The 19,251-nt window shown below is 34.8% G+C and overlaps 1 protein-coding gene across 1 annotated transcript; it reads right to left on the reverse strand.

Moving 5' to 3' along the window:
• Positions 1–4,633: 4,633 nt before the first annotated feature.
• On the reverse strand, positions 4,634–5,892 carry K441DRAFT_670088 (sorbitol dehydrogenase-like protein). Its single transcript, XM_067650226.1, has one exon. The coding sequence runs from the start codon at positions 5,738–5,740 to the stop codon at positions 4,841–4,843; it is 900 nt and encodes a 299-aa protein (XP_067497280.1). The 5' UTR covers positions 5,741–5,892; the 3' UTR covers positions 4,634–4,840.
• Positions 5,893–19,251: the final 13,359 nt, after the last annotated feature.

Raw genomic sequence — 19,251 nt, forward strand, 5'->3', positions numbered from 1 at the left:
GGCTTGGCCGTTATAGCCTTTTACCTAAATAGGCTTCTCTAGTTAGATAGCTTCTGTATTTAGAAACTTAGCAATATTATTTATATAGGCAGTATTTATAAAGGCGAAGCTATTTGCTCCGGGTTAGGGAGCTTAATGGACTTTAATTGCTTTGTTATTATATCCGTACTCCCTAGTATATTATATTTAGTGAAGTAAATAGGTCGGCTAGGGCTTTAAGAAGGGGAAGTTAGGCTATTTTATAGGGCTGTAAGGCTTTCTAGGATCTCTTATAGGGTCTCTTATATATTTCTTACTTTAAGATAATTAGCTTCCTAGCTAGCTATAAGGGCGCGAATTTACTCGCGTACGTCTATAATATTATTATTATCTTTAATTTCTAATCCTAATTAGATCTTAGGTTCCTCTTAGGTAAAAGCAGCTCTCTTAAATAAGCTTACTTTAGGTGCTATTATTAGCTTCCTAAGGTTCGTCGGTATTATATACTTTAGTTTTAATTCTAGGGGTATAGGTTTAGTTCTATTTAGCTTATAAGGTAGAATATTATCTAGGCCTTCCTAGGCAATATAGAGTTGTTTTAGTATATAAGTATAGCGTATCGATGCGTTGTTGCAGATAAAGTTTCTTTAGGGTGGGATATTATTAAGGCCTTCCTAGGTAAAGTAGGGTGAGCTTAGTATAATATAACGGCTTATATAAATGCTTCTAAACTAAAGCTTATAGAATGCTATCTTATAAAGATACTAAGCTAAAGAGAAGGAAAAGGGGTCGCTATAACTAATGTAAATAAATATATAGGGTGAGCCGCTAAGGCGCTAGCTTTGGGCGGGCTAATCGCAGGTCGGCAGAATATGGCAGAATTTGGCAGGTAACGTGCGATAGCGCCGTTACAATAATAAGTAGTCGCCTATAGTTAAGATAACTAAATAGATTACCTTCCACTAGGTAAATTCGCAGCGAATAACTATATATTAACTACTATAGGACTTACTCTATTCTTTATAAATAAGGGTTATTACCCCTAATCCGGTATAGAGCCACTAGAACCTATTAATAAGAAACTACTATATAGAAAACGCCTTAAGATGCTACTTACTAACTAGTATATAGACCGTATAAAAAAATCTACTTAACTACTATAAGGGAGAAATGGCCTAGGCTTAAGTAAAGTAGGCCTACTTTACTAACTATTATAGAACGCCACTACTAGAGATATGTGTTAGGAACTAGGTATAGCTAAATATACGCAATATCTTTATATAGAGGCCTATAAAGTTACTTAACTATAAAAATCTTAACCCCTATTAAATTAAACAAGTTATTAATAAGGGGGCTATATATAAGCTAGAGCTTTTACCTACCCTAGCTACCTATAGAATATAGCCTATATTTTACCTATAGCTACTATACCTTTACTAGCCTAACCCCTTACCAGGATAGATATAGCCTAAACCCCTACTAGTATCAATCTAAGATAAGAATAAAGATAAGAACTATAAGGAGCGGACTGTTAAACAAATTATTAACTCTAAATACTTTAGTAAAGGTAGAGGACGGCGGCTTTACTATAGAGCTATCTATATAGGATTTAATATAGATTAGCTAGAATAGCAACTATAGGAAGACTTTAAAAATACAAAGGATCTAATTAGCGATTTTTATTACGCGAACTTATAGAAACTGGGCCTAAGTAGAGATTTCATACCTAATCCTCTATAGGAGCCCTTATAGAGTTAAACTATTATACATTACTATATAAGGGCAAATTGCCGTTAAATTACTAAGATCGCCGTTACGTAATAGTAAAGTACGATTATATAACCGGAAAATCATTAAGATGTCTAGGAACTTTAACTAGTAGTTAAAGTTATCTAATTAGTTAGATCCTTAGATGCTAAGCCTTATTATATAACGTTATTATAAGCCTTTAGCAATACCCCTTTCTTCTTCTTTATACCTTAAGTGTCCCTTTTATATATATATAGTAACTATAGCGTCGCTAGAGCTCCGCCCCTATAGGAGGGGGGGTAGTGTTACGGAACCCCACCGTAGGGGCCTCTAAGGGAGAGCCCCGTGCTTTTGCGTATACCTTACGTATAGCTTATATTAGCTACGCGCAGGTATATTACCTCCTTACGCCCTTAACCCTTATAATTGATTGCGTAATGTCTTATAGACTTTTTAAATATATACGTTCTATAGCTACTGCCTCCGTCCCGTAATAGACTTACTAATAAAGCACCTACAATCTTTAGAGGATAATCTTAAGCTACTATAAGTAGAAAATAAGGAGCTGTAATAATATACTAATAAGAGGCGGGTAAGGAAGAAGTGGAAGTGAACTACTCTCTAAGGAGTTAGTTCTTATACTAGCGGCAGCTTAGGAACTTGCTACTAGTAGAGAAGCTGCTATAAGGGCTAAAGAAGAAGCTAAGATAGCTAGAGACGAGCTATAAAAAAAGCGTTAAATAGTAATTGCGCTTAAAAGAAAACAGGTAGAAGCTAGAAAGGAAGCTATATACGCTTTATAATAGAGAGGTAGGGGACGCAGCAAAGGTGGCGAAGAAGGCGAAGAAGGCCTCTAACGCTACCGCCAAGATTACTTGCTAGAAGAATACTAAGAAGACCCAATTAGCAGCTACTAAAGCGGCTAATTAATGGCAGTTACATTAATTAACGGCTAACACGCTTTATAAGTAAGTAGAAGGGTCTTTTTCTACATGGGCCGCAGCTTAAGTCGTTATTAAGCAACTTTAGGATGTAGCTAAAAAGACGTTGGATCTACCGGATCTACTAAATAGCCTCTAGGAAGACTAAGAGGAGGACTATATAAGTAATATAACTGACAACGAGTTCTTAAATAAGGAGACTAAGCTAATTGGTGGTGGCTGGGGCTAAATTTACCAGCCAATTAAGCTTTAAAATACTAGAAATCGACTTTAGATAGACTTATAAATATATCTTTATTGCTTTAAGACTCCGTACTAATAATGCAATGATTTGTGATGGTTTTTACTAGTTATTTGCCACCAAATCGGCATTTTGGCGAATTTTGGTGTTTAAATCGTGCAAAACCCCGGGAGCCACGTTAAGTTTGCAACCGTTAGGTGGGCAAGTAGCGCGTAATAATCGGCCTTTACTACGGGCCAGAAGGGTTTTATAATTGATATTATATGCCGTTGCAGTAGCATTAATAGTTCAAAATTGACCGTTGCGATACGCGTTTAGGGCTAATAGGTATCTACCCTCTTTTTCTGAAGTTGATAAAGGCATTGCGTTGTAAGTTATTTAAGAAGTGAGATCCGTCGCGTCGAGTATGCAAAAAAGTTGGTCACTCACTTGTGTTAATAACTCGCTTGTGGAATACGTTATAGGAAAATAAGAAGTTAATAACGTAGCTGAGTAGGTTACTTAACAGATTAACTCTAATTATATTTTAAGATTAATTATAGAGAAGAGAACTATTTAGGTAGGGACTGTTGTCCTTTAAGTATTTAATACTAAGTACGTCAGTACGTTAGTATATTGGTACGTCCTTTACATTCCTATATTCCTATATTCCTATATTCCAAACTTATAATATAACTAGCTATATAACTTAGCTACCTTTTATCCTATAGCTCGATCAGTTCTAATACCTCCTGTACTATCTTAACTAACCTATTTATATCTCTTCTTATTAGTCGTACTACTGCCAATATAAGGTCCGTAACACTAGGCCTACTATTAGTTAACTTAGCTATATTCTTATTATAGTTTCCTATATTTTAACCGTCCCCTATATACTACCTCCTATAGACCATTACTATATACTATATACGCCCTATCCCCCCCCTAAGGCCTATTAGGGGGGTTTATCCGTAACCGTAATACTAAAAGGCGAGCGGGATATTATGTGCTGGGTATTTTTTATACCTAGGCCCTAGTTACCAGGCTCTCTCTAGGGGTTACCAGTCCGTAGAGAGGAGACTATAAAAACTGTGTGGTCGCTATCCAGGCTGCCGGGCAGTATAACGTAAACGTCGAGCGACCGCATGCTCGGCGATTACCCTGGGGGTTAGGAGGGGGGTATACTTATTCGTTCGTTCGTTCGTTCGCCCGTTCGTTAATACAAGGTCGTCGATGCTTTCAATTGGAGGTCGGGGGACGTTGTTAGAATCCGTGTTGTATCTATAAGGATTACACAGGTACTTGGAATAGGAGTACATAGTAGCTGCTGTTTTGTGAAGGGGTATCAACAGGATCCCATGTAAAAACTTTTTACCACCGCCCACGACGCTCAACAACCAGGCCCTACCCGCACGCTGTGCGACGTCTCTGCGTTGGCTCTGCTGAGTCTGAACTTCGAAGACCGCAGGTTCGTAGCCGTTACCACGTACAGGTGCAGAGTCCGATTTCAACGGCCTTGTTTACCTATATACCTAGCCTATTAATCAGTCCACCGTAGTATTTCCTACAAGGCTTCGTTACATTAGGGTAGTAGACTTACTTTAATTCCACTAAACTACACGGCAATTTAGCTATTATATGATCTAAAGTATTTAGTATATAAGGCTTTAAATTAAAATCAAGGTCAATCTATAGGCAGATCCTAAGCAGATAGCTCTGCATCGAGGCTCTACAGTCCAAATATGCACTAGATTCGGGACTAATATAATCTTAATTATTAACTACAAAAGGTATATCAAAAGCCTCCAAGCTAACAGCCTCCAAGTTAAATCCGGGCTTCAAATTGGAGCCTTAAATCGTGGTGCGAATGGAGCTTTGATCGATATTTTGATTAGGCGAGGTTTGGGTTGGCGGTTTGGTACATTTAGTCCGCCATAGATTCTCGAATTCCTCATCCATCCAAACTCTGGATCTGCACCTTAATCGCGCCTGTCTTTGGATCGGCCGCAGTCTTAAAGGCTTTAACAGCATCCTCTAACTTGAATCGATGTGTTACTAGCTTCTTCATGTCAATGACACCGCTCTTTACGAGTCGAATAGCTCTCGGCCAAGTGTTACAGTAGCGGTACTGGAATTGAAGGTCGACCTCCCGTGTACTTAGTCGCATGAACGGAATCTTCATTTCGTTCTTTCCGACACCAATAACAAACACCTTTCCGCCGAATTTGACTGCCTGAATGGCACTCGCAATGCTACTTTCAACCCCTGTGCATTCCATGACGACGGCAGGTTCGACACCTTCCATCAATCCCACCACTAATTCTGCGAAATCTTTAGAAGTGTGCGAGAACTCTACCTTATGCGTTAAAACGCTAGGCACAAGCTCCTTCGCAAATACAAGCCTTCCTTCGTCAATGTCTGTTATGACGAGTGGGGAAGCTCCAGCAGCTCTGCAGCAGAGCAACGTAACAAGCCCGATAGGGCCAGCACCGCATACGATGACAGGATCACCTAGGCCAACACCAGCTCGCTGCATTCCTGCTAACGCCACAGATAGCGGTTCCAGCATTGCCCCATCCTCGAAGCTCATGCTCTCAGGTATTTTGTGACACCATACGGCCGGGTGGTTGACATAGCGGCGTAGAAGGCCTGGCACTGGGGGTGTTGAGAGAAACTCAACATTCTCACACCCATTATATCGACCTGTGAGACATGGTTCGCAGGCGTGGCAGGGAATATTGGGTTCGATGGCAACGCGGTCACCTGGTTTGAGGCTTGTTACGGAAGGGTGAACGGTTAGGATTGTGCCTGCAGATTCGTGACCGAGAATGTGGGTATCTTTAACGATCATGGGGCCAATGCGGCCAGCATGCCAGAAGTGGATGTCAGATCTGTATGTAATACACCATTAGTTGGTAGAGTTGGATGTGAAAGAAAGAATTCGAACCCGCATATTCCAGTGCTCTTGATGCTAATTGTGACCTCGCCGGGTTTAAGACTCTCTCCTTTCCGTATTGTTTCGACAGATGGTTGAACTTCTGCGACCCAAAGTTCATGTTGTGGATTTGTGTAGACACCAATATTTGGCCTTGAAGGTTGGTCAATTGTAATAGTCGGAGTAGACGACATAGCTACAGTTGAAGCGTGGAAAGAATGGCGGGGTGACTCCGTGCACGGTCCCACTGTTACGGACCTTATACTGGAAGTGTTACGGATACTTAATTACACAACTAGCCTTACCTTTATTTGATAAATTAGACCCCCAGAGAGAAATTGCGCCACAACGTAGCTAAGGGCTAGCGCTACGCTTATGGACCTTACCCTAGTCCTATAGGCTCCTGGACTAATTAGATCGCACTAAGAGGAATTTCTCCCCAAGGGTCTAAGAGCTTATGGGCGCCCTTTATATATAAATGTATTGTTTCTTGCTACGCGACAACTCTTCTATTATAACGCTATATCTCGACCCTTTTATAACGCCTAGTTATTATAAAAATACTACAAGGTAAAAGCTCTTTAGCTTCTCTATCTATTGTATTAAATAGTAACGTTGTAGCTATATAACACGGTTAGTTGTAAAACTTATTATAGTAAACCCCCCTTATTACAATATAGGGTATATAACGATATACACCCCTTAATTAAGCCTTTTTTGGTGTAATATTATAATAATCCGACTTTTAACGATATTGTTAAGCACCTACTACCAATATCGCTATAAGCAGTTTTTAATTCGTCAGATTTGGCCTTTACTTACCATAGGTTTAGCCATTAAATACACCACACAATGATTAAAATGTATCAAAATTATACCCAGATCTTACTCTCTGCACTTAATTCTATTATATTTATTATAGAAAGATAGAAAAATTCTAAAGCGTAATGCCGTTATGGCTTCTTGTAAGGGCGCGGAGAGACTTCGGGGAAGATTTAAAGGAATGATATAAATTCTATCTAAATCTAAGGGTATATAGCTCTCGCTAAGAACAAGACGTTGCGTAAAGAAGAGAAGGGAATAACAAGAGAATCATATAATTAAATAGTCAGGGGCTTGGTGGTCAATGCGTGCGTATATACGCACGCGGTCTTTAACAGACTTCGGTAGAACTTAATTAATCTAGCAGAATTCGGTTAAAGCGTCGGAATTTATCTATTAAGTGTTTTACCGAGATATTCCTACTATAACTAGGCTAGTCCCGTTATAGTACCCCCCTTTTTAGCTAAAGGTCCAAATAATTTAATTTTAGTTAAGACTTATAACTTATCGCGTGTTATATTTTCGCGTTAAGTAGTAGGATAAAGTTTTATTAGTTTTAATTATAAATAAACTAATTAGGATTTTCTATGCCCGGTATAAAAAATTACTATTAGCTTAGTTAGGGCGGTAAGCAGAACTAATATCTTTATAGTAGGTCTTAGTAAGGCAGATCTAACTAATTAAATAACTTTAACCGGCGGTTAAAGTTCCTTAATATCCTATATATTACGTAATTATATTATAAACGTTATAACGTATTTCTAGTTCTTTTTAATTTTAAGCTTCCTACTATCGTGTTTCGTGTATTTGTATTAGGTAGTAATTATTTACTTTTATATTATATTTATTTAGCCAGAGTAGGCCGCAAAGGATAGTCTTTATAGAATTTTTTTACTAGGGAAGGCGCGTTAGTCTTAATCTAGTTATAGGTTTCCTAAGTTTATATTTTATATCCTTCCCATTTAATAAGAAGTTTAAATTATTTAAATTATATCTTTTATTATATATTATTAATTAAATTAATAAAGTAAGAACTATTGCCGTTATTAATAATTATGGGAGGTAGTAGTAGTACTTCGCGAGTTATAGGTTTACCCTTTAAGGGTTATAGCAAGTTTACATAAAATATTAGATGTATTTTTATTTTAGTTAGTAGTTTAAGTTTATAAGTATATAGGCTTAATTTCTTCTCTACTTAGTATAGGCCTGTAAACTTCTAGTCTAGTTTTTTTAAAGGTTATTAAGTCTTTAGGTTTTATATATTTAGGTAAACTATATTACCTTCCTTAAAGTCCCACGCGGGAGCTTGTCCTTTATTTACATACTATTTATATACTATTTAAGCATACGCTAATTTACTTCGTAATAGTTCCGTTAACTACTTTATTTAATTAGCAAAGTTATATATATTAATTAGTTAAATCCTCTTAATTATAGGTCCTATTATATTAATTTTAGGTTATAGTTTAAATCTAAGTTAAGGGTTTTATCCGTAAGTTGCGTAAAACGGCGTTACGCCTATTAATTCATTTCTTATATTATTTGCAGTAAACTTAGTTAATAGTAGCCACTTTTCCTAATTATTTTATAGGTAGGAGTAGTACATTTATAGGTATTATTCTATTATTACGTTTATAATTTCGGTTTAACTATCTATTTCTAGATAAAATATAGTTAAGAGTTATATTTATATACTTAATTATTTATATAGGGCTTACTAGAAGTCTAAAACAAACTAGCTTTTATAGTCGGATATTATTAAATTAAAAAGTCCGTATAGCTTAAAGACATACTTAATAAAATATTCAGCTACTAATATTGCATTAATTAAGTCTATAGGAATTATATATTACATTTTTATAAGACGGTTAATAACTACTATAATATTTATAAACCTATTACTATTAGGCAGGTTAACTATAAAGTTAATTAAAATATCTCGCTATCTTTATATTAGAATTGGCAATAGTTAAAGTACTCCTTACTTCTTTATATAAGAGGTCTTCCTATACACGCATATTTTGCATACTTAAACGTATTTTCGTATATAGTTATACATTATAGGCCAGTAATATACTTATTAGATAATCTTATAGGTCTTTATACGGCCAAGATACTCTACTATAAGGGAATTATATATAAATTTAAGTATCTTAAATTATAAGGGTTCGGAATTCAGGACTACTATCTTTTATTAATAGTATAACCAATTATTACAGATTTCGCATTTAGCGAGTATAATATCCTTATATTACCGTTTCCCTATTTAAATTACTTTTATTATATTTACTATCTAGGGGTCGTTCTTATATTTATGCTCTATTAATTTATCAATTTCTATATCCTACTTATTAATTTCTAATTTATTCCTATTAAGCTCCGCGTTTAAAAATATAGGCGTAGTTTCTTAAAGCATTTAGGCGGTAGTAGAATTCGCGATTAATTTATAATCCGTTTATTAGAGGCGTTTATAGGTAAGTCCTATAATTATTATATTAATAAGTTAGGCTTTTTATTAAGTTTACTAGGTCGGTATATAATTTTAAAGTTAAATAATAAGAGGTATTCGGCCTAACAAATTTAGCGCTACGTTAATTGCTTTATAGTTATAAAGTACTATAGGTTTTTATAGTCTGTTAATACGCGTATTAGAAATAATAATCCTTTAAGTTTTAGACGCCATTATTTAAAGCATCTAATAATTATAAGCAGTTCCTTATTATATATCTTATAGTTTAATTTAGTAGGGGTAAGTTTCTAGGAGAGAAAGGCTACTAGGCGTAGCTCGCCGTTCTTATTATATTGCGATAACACTCTTCCTAGCATATAATTAGACGAGTCTGTTTTAACGATATATTTAAGGTTTAGATTAAAGTAAGCGAGAATTAGAGTAGTTATAAAACGATATTTTAGGTCGTTAAAAGCTTATTTATATTTAGTAGTCTATTTAAATCTTATATTCTTCCTTATTAAGTTTACTAATAGCTAAATAATTTTTAAAAAGTAATTAATAAATTAACGGTAGAAATTTGCAAATCCTAGAAATCCTTAAATATCCTATATACTACTAGGACTTTTCTAGTTTATAATTATAGCGATTTTCTTAGGGTCCATTTTAATTCCGTTGCGAGATATAATTAGGCCTAAGTATATAACTTTGGACGTATAGAACTTGTATTTCTTAATATTGCATTATAAGCCCGCGTTTTATAGGCGTTTAAAAACTATTTAGATATACTTCTAATGCTTAGAAAGCGAAGATAAGTAGATTAAGATATTATTAATATACGCGGTAATAAATATATTAAGGAATTCGCGAAGCGTATTATTAACGTATTACTAAAATATACTAGGACCGTTTTTTATACTAAATAGCATTACTAGGTATTTAAAAAGTCCCTATTATATATAGAAAGCCATATACTTCTTATCTCCTTTATAAACACGGATTTAATTAAAGGCAGTAACTATGTCAAGCTTCATAAAGTATTATACTTTTAATAAGCGGTCGAGCGTTTCTTAAAGTAGAGGAATTGAATATTGGTTTTAAATCATAATTATATTTAGGGCTTAATAATTAATATAGAACCTTAAGCCTCCTTTAGATTTCTTAACGAATAGTATAGGTAAAGTAAATGGTAATTAACTAGGGCAAATAAATCCTTTCTCTAAGTGCTCTTTAAGGTATTATTACATTATAAGCAGCTCTTTTTATAATATACCGTATAACGGGCCGAACTTTAGTGTCGCACTAGGTTTAAGTTCTATCTTAAAATCGTGCTTATCTTAATATAGGGGTAGTTAGTTTACAAATCGTTTCTTAAACATATTAATTAGATTAACACCAATTGGAGCTCTTGCTACACCCAGCCTAAAAAGACTAAAACCAACTAAAAGAACCCTAAAAAACACCTAGAGAATCCCCCTAAGATACATGCATCACAGGGGAGGCACATATCGCACGACGGCGGTTCGTACTCGCGCGCGACCGCTAAAACTATACCTAGTAATGGCCCTCCATAATAAAGACGGGCGAATACCACACTATAAAGCGGAAATACCTTTATTAAAAAGGCATCTAATAAAATATAAAGCCTACTGGACGCGTCTAGTACCTAGAATCGCGGGGGAGTAACCGTTAGCTATAATGATCTAATATAGCTAGTAGAATGGCTCCGCTAGTCTAGCGAACCTTAGGCGCCCCTTTAACAAACCCTTAATTAAATCCTCTAACGGCCAAGCAAAATTAAAAATAAATAAAAACTTCCCTTACCGGCGAACCGCACCTAGGCCACCGTAGCTGTGCTTCTATAGTATAGGGAACTTACCCCCCTTAAGATAATAACTGGGTATATAATTATAATATAACTAAATATAGAAAAAGTAGAGGGGCTTAGGGGATAATTAGAAACAGAAGTCCTTATAAAGATCCATAAAGAGGTCTATAACGCTATTGCGGTCTAATACCTTAGGAGCGGAGATATTAAAGTCACCCTAAAGGACTAATAGGTAAAGGAATAAGCCATAAGGATAGGGGACAGGCTAGGAGAATATATTGGCATAAAAGTACTCTATAAGGATTACCTAGTTAAAGTCCTAGCGGTGCCTATAAGCCTTAGGGTAAAAAAGGGACACTAGGCGGACAATATAGCAATTATATAGGAGATAGTAAGATAAATAGAACGCCTTATACTAGGACTTAAGATCACCCAAATCTAATAGCTTTAATAGGAAAATATAAACTAAGTAAATAATAAGAATAATAAGAGGATATAAAGGTTGCTGGAGACTTGTTAGGGAGACGCCAAACAAACGCATAGCTTCCTTATTATTAGTATATATACACTAGGAATGCAAAAACTCCTTATTTAAAAAGGAATAATTATAAACGGCCTTATATATAATATAAGGCTCTATAACTATAGACTATGCCTAGAATAATAATATTGCTATATATAATAGGGATACACCTAATCTATATACGTAGTATAGGTGTGCTATAGCTATTATATAGGCCCCCACAATATAAGACACTGCTTAAATTAAGACTAAATAAAATGTGTAAACTGCCACTAAAGTATATATAAGGCGTGGGAGAGAGAAGACTATATTAAATATAGGAGACGGAAGGTAAGGGCTTAATAGCTACGGGAATAACTACACGCGAGGTTATACGAATAGAAATAATAGGCGATAAGCTAGGGGAGCGCAGGTGCCTTTTAGCGTTTCCTATCTTTAATACTGGGGGGCTAGGCCAGCTATCCTAAGCCTTAATAGGCTAGAAGCAACACCGCGCGATATCACTAGACCGTATAGGGACATAAGGGTTATAGGGGATATAAGGGAGAGAACGCCCTATAGGAAGACCCTTATAAATAGCTACAGTAAGCTTAAGACCGGGATAATTAAGAATTAGACTTAACGCGGTAAATATAACATTTATAGCCAACTTTTAAAGGGTATATAGCCAACTAGTAAGAATAGGGGAAGAACCGGAGTTAATAATAGATTTAGATATAGAAGCGCTAGTAGGAATATAAGATACGGAAATAGAAAGCTCTATATAAAATAAGTAATAATTAGGGTGTAGATATAAGAGATAGAAGTTCTAAATATCCTAGAGAAAGTAGAAATAGAAAAAGCGAGGAATAATAGAGAGGTAAAGGACCCTTGCTAGGGGTCCGCTACCTATTTATTATATAGTATAACTATAGTAATATAAACTACCGTCTTATAAGGCCCTTACTAGACAGTCTAGACTTAGAGAAATACTATATCCTTACTATATAAGAGCCGTACTATAATACCTATATATAATTAACATACTGCCCCTAAGGATTTTAGCTCCTATATAAACCAAAAGCAGCCACACGCGTGTGCTTTATAATTAGTAAGACTATTAGCCTATCCTTATAGTTATAGCAGGCAGTTAATCTAGATATTATAGTTATAATAATCTAGATATATAGAGGACTAGTATAAATTATTAATGTATATAACCCTAGGGTTAAAGGGGTCCTACAAATAGAGAATATTATATTAGTAATAAGCTTACTTAAAACCGAAGGCATAGAGTCTATTCTATTAGAAGATATAAACCTCTACTACCCGCGGTAGGGGGGTATCCACGTCGCTGCTAAATAATAGGTAGAGTGCCTACTAAAAGCTATAGACACCTAGGGCCTTAAACTAGCCACCCCCCCTAGAGCAATTATATGGCAATAAGGATCCGCTAAAAGTATAATTAACCTTATATTTATAGATAAAGGCCTATACCAGAGACTTAAAAAGTATAACCCTAAAGAAAAATAGGTACTTACCTTAAACTATATCCCCATCTAAATATAGCTAGATTTAGACATTAAGGCGTAACTAAATAGTAAAAGATACGCAATAAGGATGCTTAAGGCAGATAGTTTCCTTAATACAGTTAAATAATAACTCTAAGACTTAGAAGAAATCTACCTAATACTAAATAAGCGAGGCTTATTAGCTACCCCTAAGGAAATTAACTAAAGACTAGAAAGGATCTAGGCAGCGATTAAAAATAGGCTAGAAGAGTACTACCCGGTCTTAAAACCGGGCCCTTATACGCGGCACGCATAGTCTATATAATGCGCGGTTCTTATAGCTAGCTAATAATAAGTAAAAAGGAAATACTTAAGTAGCTATAACTCTAAAGATAAGAGACGATATAAAGATATAAGAAACTAGTTAAAAAATACCCTAAAAAAAGAAGTAAGGAATAACTGGAGACAATTTATAAATAAGCATACTTTTAACCCGAGCCTCCCCTATAATAAGGGCCTGTGGGCTATAGCAAAATAGGTAAAGAAAAAGGCAGGGTAACTAGCAGAAGACCTATACCTACTACCCCTATAAAGAGCAGGGGAATTACAGGCCACTAATAATAATAATAATAAGAAGGCAAAGATCCTTATAGAAAGGTTCTTCCCCTAACCGGCTCTAGTAGACCTTAGTAATATTATAGGTAAAGCACCGGTAACTCGCCTACAGGTTAACAGCGATATAATAATAGAGGAAATGGCTAGAACTATTAGCCGCCTTTTAAATAATATAGCACTAGGTCTAAATAGGATTCTAAATAAGGCCTTAAAGACCTATAGACCACTTATAGCACCCTAGCTTATAGATATAGCTAAAGCATGCTTTATTATAGGCTACTACCTACGACTTAGAAGATTTATAACGACGGTTATCCTACGAAAAGAAAGTAAAGTAAATTACTTAATCCCAGGAAGCTACCGCCCTATTGCCTTAGAAAACACCCTTAGCAAGATCTTAGAAAAGGTAATAGCGGACCGTATAATAGATATAGCTAAGAAATACGCCCTACTACCATAGAGCTAAATAGGGGTAAGAAAGAACCGCTTAATACTATTAGCACTTACGCTACTCGCTACCACCATTAAATCTACATAAGCGATGCGAAGGGACTTTATAATATTAATGCTTAGCCTAGATATTAGTGGCGCCTATAAAAATATACCCTATAAGCGTCTCCTATACATCCTTAGGGCAAAAGGCTTCCTAAAATGGATTATATAATTTATTTAAGGGTTTATAGGTTAGAAAAAAATATTACTAGTCTTTAGCGGATACTAGAGCCCCCCTATTATAGTTGCAACAGGAATACTATAAGGATTACCCCTCTCGCCTATACTTTTCCTTTTCTTTATAAGCAACCTGCTTAACTCCTTTAAGGAAGGGGCAACCTAGGGGATAGGCTTCGTTAATAATATAAACCTAATTATATACGGGCCAATAGCCGTAGAGAACTGTAGAATACTAGAGAAAGCTTATAACACCTATATAGAATAGGTAAGACGATATAGAGTCCAATTCTTACTAAAGAAATACCAGCTAATCTATTTTATAAGAAAACGCAACTAATTTATAGATCTCTAGTATATAATTCGCATTTAAGGCTTTAGGGGTTAACCAGTTTAGGGCCTAAGGATATTAGGAGTATAGGTAGATAGTAAGCTCCGGTAGAGCGTATATGCGGTATAAGCGGCCCATAAGGGTTAAGTATAGTACATCGTATTATCTAAGATCGTTAATTCTATATAGGGCCTATGCTTCTAAAGGTTACGCCTACTATATATAGCAGTTGTCCGGCTAACTATAACGTATAGGTCCAGTATTTAGGCCATTAGAGAATCTAAGAAAGGCCCCCCTAAGTCGCTCCTTAAACNACTNTAAAAGGTCTAAATAGCCTNCCTTTAGAGTATAANAGGNGNATATAAGCNAACGGCNANAGNACTNCTTAAGAAGGAAGCTAATATTCCCCCCCTATAACTATATATTAAAGCCGCTGCAATATAAAGGGCGTAAAATAAATGTAACTCTAATGTTATAAAGTATATTAAGACACGCCTAAATAAAATATGGAGGGACCTATAGGAGAATAACCAATAACCCTAAAGTAGGGAAGATATATTAGAGAAACAGGTAAAGAAAGTAGAAGAAGAATAGTGCTGCTTTAAGGCCTAGGCTTATATAGAGGAGGAAGGGAGACGCGTAAGAGGCTAGTAAAGATAATAGTAAAAGAGAGAAAGGAGCTAAAGTAGAGCATAAAAGAACGCTAGAAAACTATCTACTATAATATAATACTGGTTAGACTAACGCTAGAGAGGTATATAGGAGTTAAAGGTATAAAGGCTGATTAAGGTAAGAGGAACCTAAGCTATAGCATGGTTAACGCTATAGGGGGTAAATACTTTAGGACTTTAAGAAGGCCTAATAAAGGTAGAAAATATAATGGTAATACTCTTAAGAACAGGAATAATAGGACTAAAAGACTGGCTCTACTGGGTGGGTGTCCTAGTAGGTAACCTAAGATGTAAATATAGCTGGCCAAAACAGACACTAAAACACGTAATACTATTATGCCCCTTACGCACTAACCGAGAAGTAATACTCTTAGTAGCTGGTATAGAAAACTATAATATACTGCTCTTAATATAAAAAGGCCTTAAGGCGGTTACCTAGTGGCTTATTAGCTAAAATATACTAAACCAGTTCTGGGTTATAAGGGAAATAGTAATAAAGGGTAGGAGGGGTAAGTAACGGGCGCCCCTAGATGACTCTATAGTAGTAGAGTAAAGTCTACAATACTAGCACGTCTATAGGCTTATTACGGCAGCAGTGGTTCCTAAGGAGGTTAAAAAGTAAGGTAGTAGGAGCACTATAGGCGATTTATAGGTGCCTTATAGGCGCCTTATAGGCGAGTCCTAAAAGGCGGGGAGATAGATTACGGGGTTTTCTTAAATAGAGTTTTCTCCCCATATATATATAAGGAGTAGTCCGCGTGGGCCTAATAGGGATCTAAATTGGACGTTAAGCAATGAATTATTATATTAATTAGATTGTAATATTCTTTAGGTATAAGAGGTTAAGGGTTAATATATTGCTTCGGTTTTAACGCTTTCTTAATATCTTCTAGTATTATAGTAAAGATCTTATAGTCTTATTTTCTTACTAATAAGTAAAAGGGTACGGCTTGTACTATATAAATTTTAAGGGGTTTTAATATATTATCTTCGCATTCTTTACTAAGATCGGTAGTTATAACTTTATTATGTTAGTTTAAGGTTTATAGTAAGGGCAATTTATATTATATTAAATTTAAATAGTTGTGTATATATTTATAGGGTAAGTGGTATTTTAAGTAATAACTTTGGCAGTAGGTTGTACGGAATTTTAGTATTTCTTTAACCCAGCTAATTAATGGGTTGTGTTGTTTTAGCTATCTATATCCAAGTATTACCTTATAATACTTTAAGGGTATTATAAATAGGGAAANNTATTTAAGGTNTTNNCCTATNNACATCTTTATAANAGCGTAGTGCGTTAGTTNGCNGTATATTAAAGGCTTACNATTAAAGCCTTATAGGCCTTAGGGCTTATTAAGTTTCTTTAAATTTAAGTATTAAGTTTTCGCGTAGTTTGTATTAATAAAGCCTATACTAGTAGCTCCGCTATTTATAAGGATTTATACTTCCTTCTATTTTCTAAGTATTTAAATTTTGCTAAGTATATTAAGGGAGTTATATTGTATATCAGCGCTAGAAGAGCCTAGATACTTATACTCTTCCACTTCTTATCTTAAGGCGCAACTTAGCCCTAGGATAATTCGTTTTCTAAATTAACTAAAGGTAAAATACTTTATAGCGACTAAGTATAATTTATAGAATAAGTGCGACTTAAGGACTAAGAGGAGCTACGGCGGACCTTTTTAAAAGGGTAAATTTAGTAATCTCTCTAAATATATCACTTTTTTCTATATCTAAAACATTCTCCATTTACGGCTTATATTCTTCGTTTGTTAGTTCCTAAGGGTGTATAGGATTAAGTAGCGTTAAGGTCCATAGGATTATATATAAGACTTTTAGGTCTTAGAGACGGGTCGCGCTTTAGAGTATATATTAGTTTCGTAGAGTTTTAAACGTAAGGTATAGTTAGCTTTAGGAAATAAGTCTATTTATTATATTAAAGGTCCTTATTAATTCGTTAACATATTATAGCAAATTTAGGTAAGTCCTTTAGCAGTTCTCTACCTACTAACTATACTCTAATTTTATCCGAAATAGCTTAACAGAGAGCAGTAACTCTAGCGGCTTTATTCTAATTTAGTTCACTAATAAGGCCTAAAAATTCCAAAAAGAAGCTAGTAAAGTCTCGGTTTTATTATTATAGGGTTTTAAGTTTAATAAAAGCTGTATATTTGCGGCTGGCGTTATTATATATTCATTCTAGTAGAGAGATAAAGATTTTAAAATTAACGAAGGTGCTATTACGGAAGAATGGGTCCATAGTTCGTGCAGCGTCTTTATTTAAACGAGATATTCCATAGCTAATCTTACTAGCTTTAGTAGGGTATTAGTTATAGTTTATTAAAAGTTTAAGATAGAGCTTAGTTATAAAGGGACGTAGGTTATTTTAATTTCTATTAAATATTAGAGGGTTAGGGAGCTTTTTAAATTTCGTAGTAGGTATTAGGTTTATTATAGGTACGGGTTAAGCTACCGTTACTAGTTTGGGGTTTATATTTAATAGGTCGGGTTTATATACAGTTATTTTAATTTCGTTTATAGGTGTTGCTATTAGGGTCTCTAACGCGAGTACTTTAGCGTTATAGAGTTCTTTATATATTACTTTAATTGATTACTAATACTAAGCTTCTAGTATAGTTCGTTACTGGGCCAAGGCATCCATAAAGGACTATTGTATTATAGTTATTTATTCCCTAACTAGGGCCATAATAGTTAACGTGGCGGATTTAAGTTCGTTTGCTATTTTAAAGGTATTAATATAATATAATATAAGGGCGCGGAGAGACTTTGGGGAAGATTTAAAGGAATAATATAAATTCTATCTAAATCTAAGGGTATATAGCTCTTGCTAAGAATAAGACGTTGCGTAAAGAAGAGAAGGGAATAATAAGAGAATTATATAATTAAATAGTTAGGGGCTTAGTGGTCAATGCGTGCGCATATACACACGCGGTCTTTAACGGACTTTAGTAGAATTTAATTAATCTAGCAGAATTCGGTTAAAGCGTCAGAATTTATCTGTTAAGTGTTTTACCGAGATATTCCTACTGTAACTGGGCTAGTCCCGTTACACTTCTCTAATTATAAGCGTTAAAAAATACGTGCCTACTACTAAAAATACCCTAGCCTACTATAAAGAGAGCTTACTACCTAGGTAAGCAACTTTCTCTATTATAAGATTAATTAATCCTTAATATTAGAAATATTAAGCGATAAATTTTAACACCTTAATAGAGTTAAATTGCTATATAGGAGTGAAGGAGAGCTGCTAAATATTCTCTTTTAGAGGAGGCTCTTTTTAAGTGGCACTAACGCCTATAAAACTCTCGTATTCCTATTACTAGCAATCTTATACATACTGCTACTACTTAGTTATAGTACTAAATACCTATATTTGCGGAAATGGTTAAGCTAAAGTAGTTATAAGGATAGATAGAAAGCTTTAAAGATTGCAACGGTATTTATAAAAGAAAGTAGTATGGTAAAGCTGCCTTAGTTAATATAAAAGGAGCAGAAGATCGTATAATAGAGCTTTAAGAGATTATCGCTCCTTATTTACTAAAGGATATTTATAATATGGATAAAACAGAGCTATTTTAAAGGGCTACACTAGATACTATATTAGCTATTAAGGCTTAATTAGGAATAAAGAAGGAGAAGGTAAGAATCTCTTTTAGTAATTACTCTAATACAAATGGCTTAGATAAGCTTCCTCTCCTTATAATTAGCTTATTACTATAGCCTCGCTACTTTATATCCAATCGCATTAATATAGCCTTATTAAATATTATATAAAGGCATAATAAGAAGGCGTGGATAACAACAGTAATTATACTTAATTAGCTTACTTAGTTTAATAGAAGAATATATAGTAGAAAAATACCCCTCTTAATTAACGGCTTTAGTGCTTATAAAGTAGCCGTTTAAACGCTTATTAAGAATAACTCTTTTAAGAATATGCGCGTTAAGTTCCTCCCTTCTAATTATACCTTAGTATATCAGCCACTTAATTAAGGGATAATTGCA

This window comes from Cenococcum geophilum (genome assembly GCF_001692895.1).
Source record: "Cenococcum geophilum 1.58 unplaced genomic scaffold K441scaffold_79, whole genome shotgun sequence".
NCBI classification, from domain to species: Eukaryota; Fungi; Ascomycota; class Dothideomycetes; order Gloniales; family Gloniaceae; genus Cenococcum; species Cenococcum geophilum.

Coding starts and splice junctions, on each gene's coding strand:
- K441DRAFT_670088 (XM_067650226.1), bottom strand. CDS start 5,740: ATGATCGTTAAAGATACCCACATTCTCGGTCACGAATCTGCAGGCACA.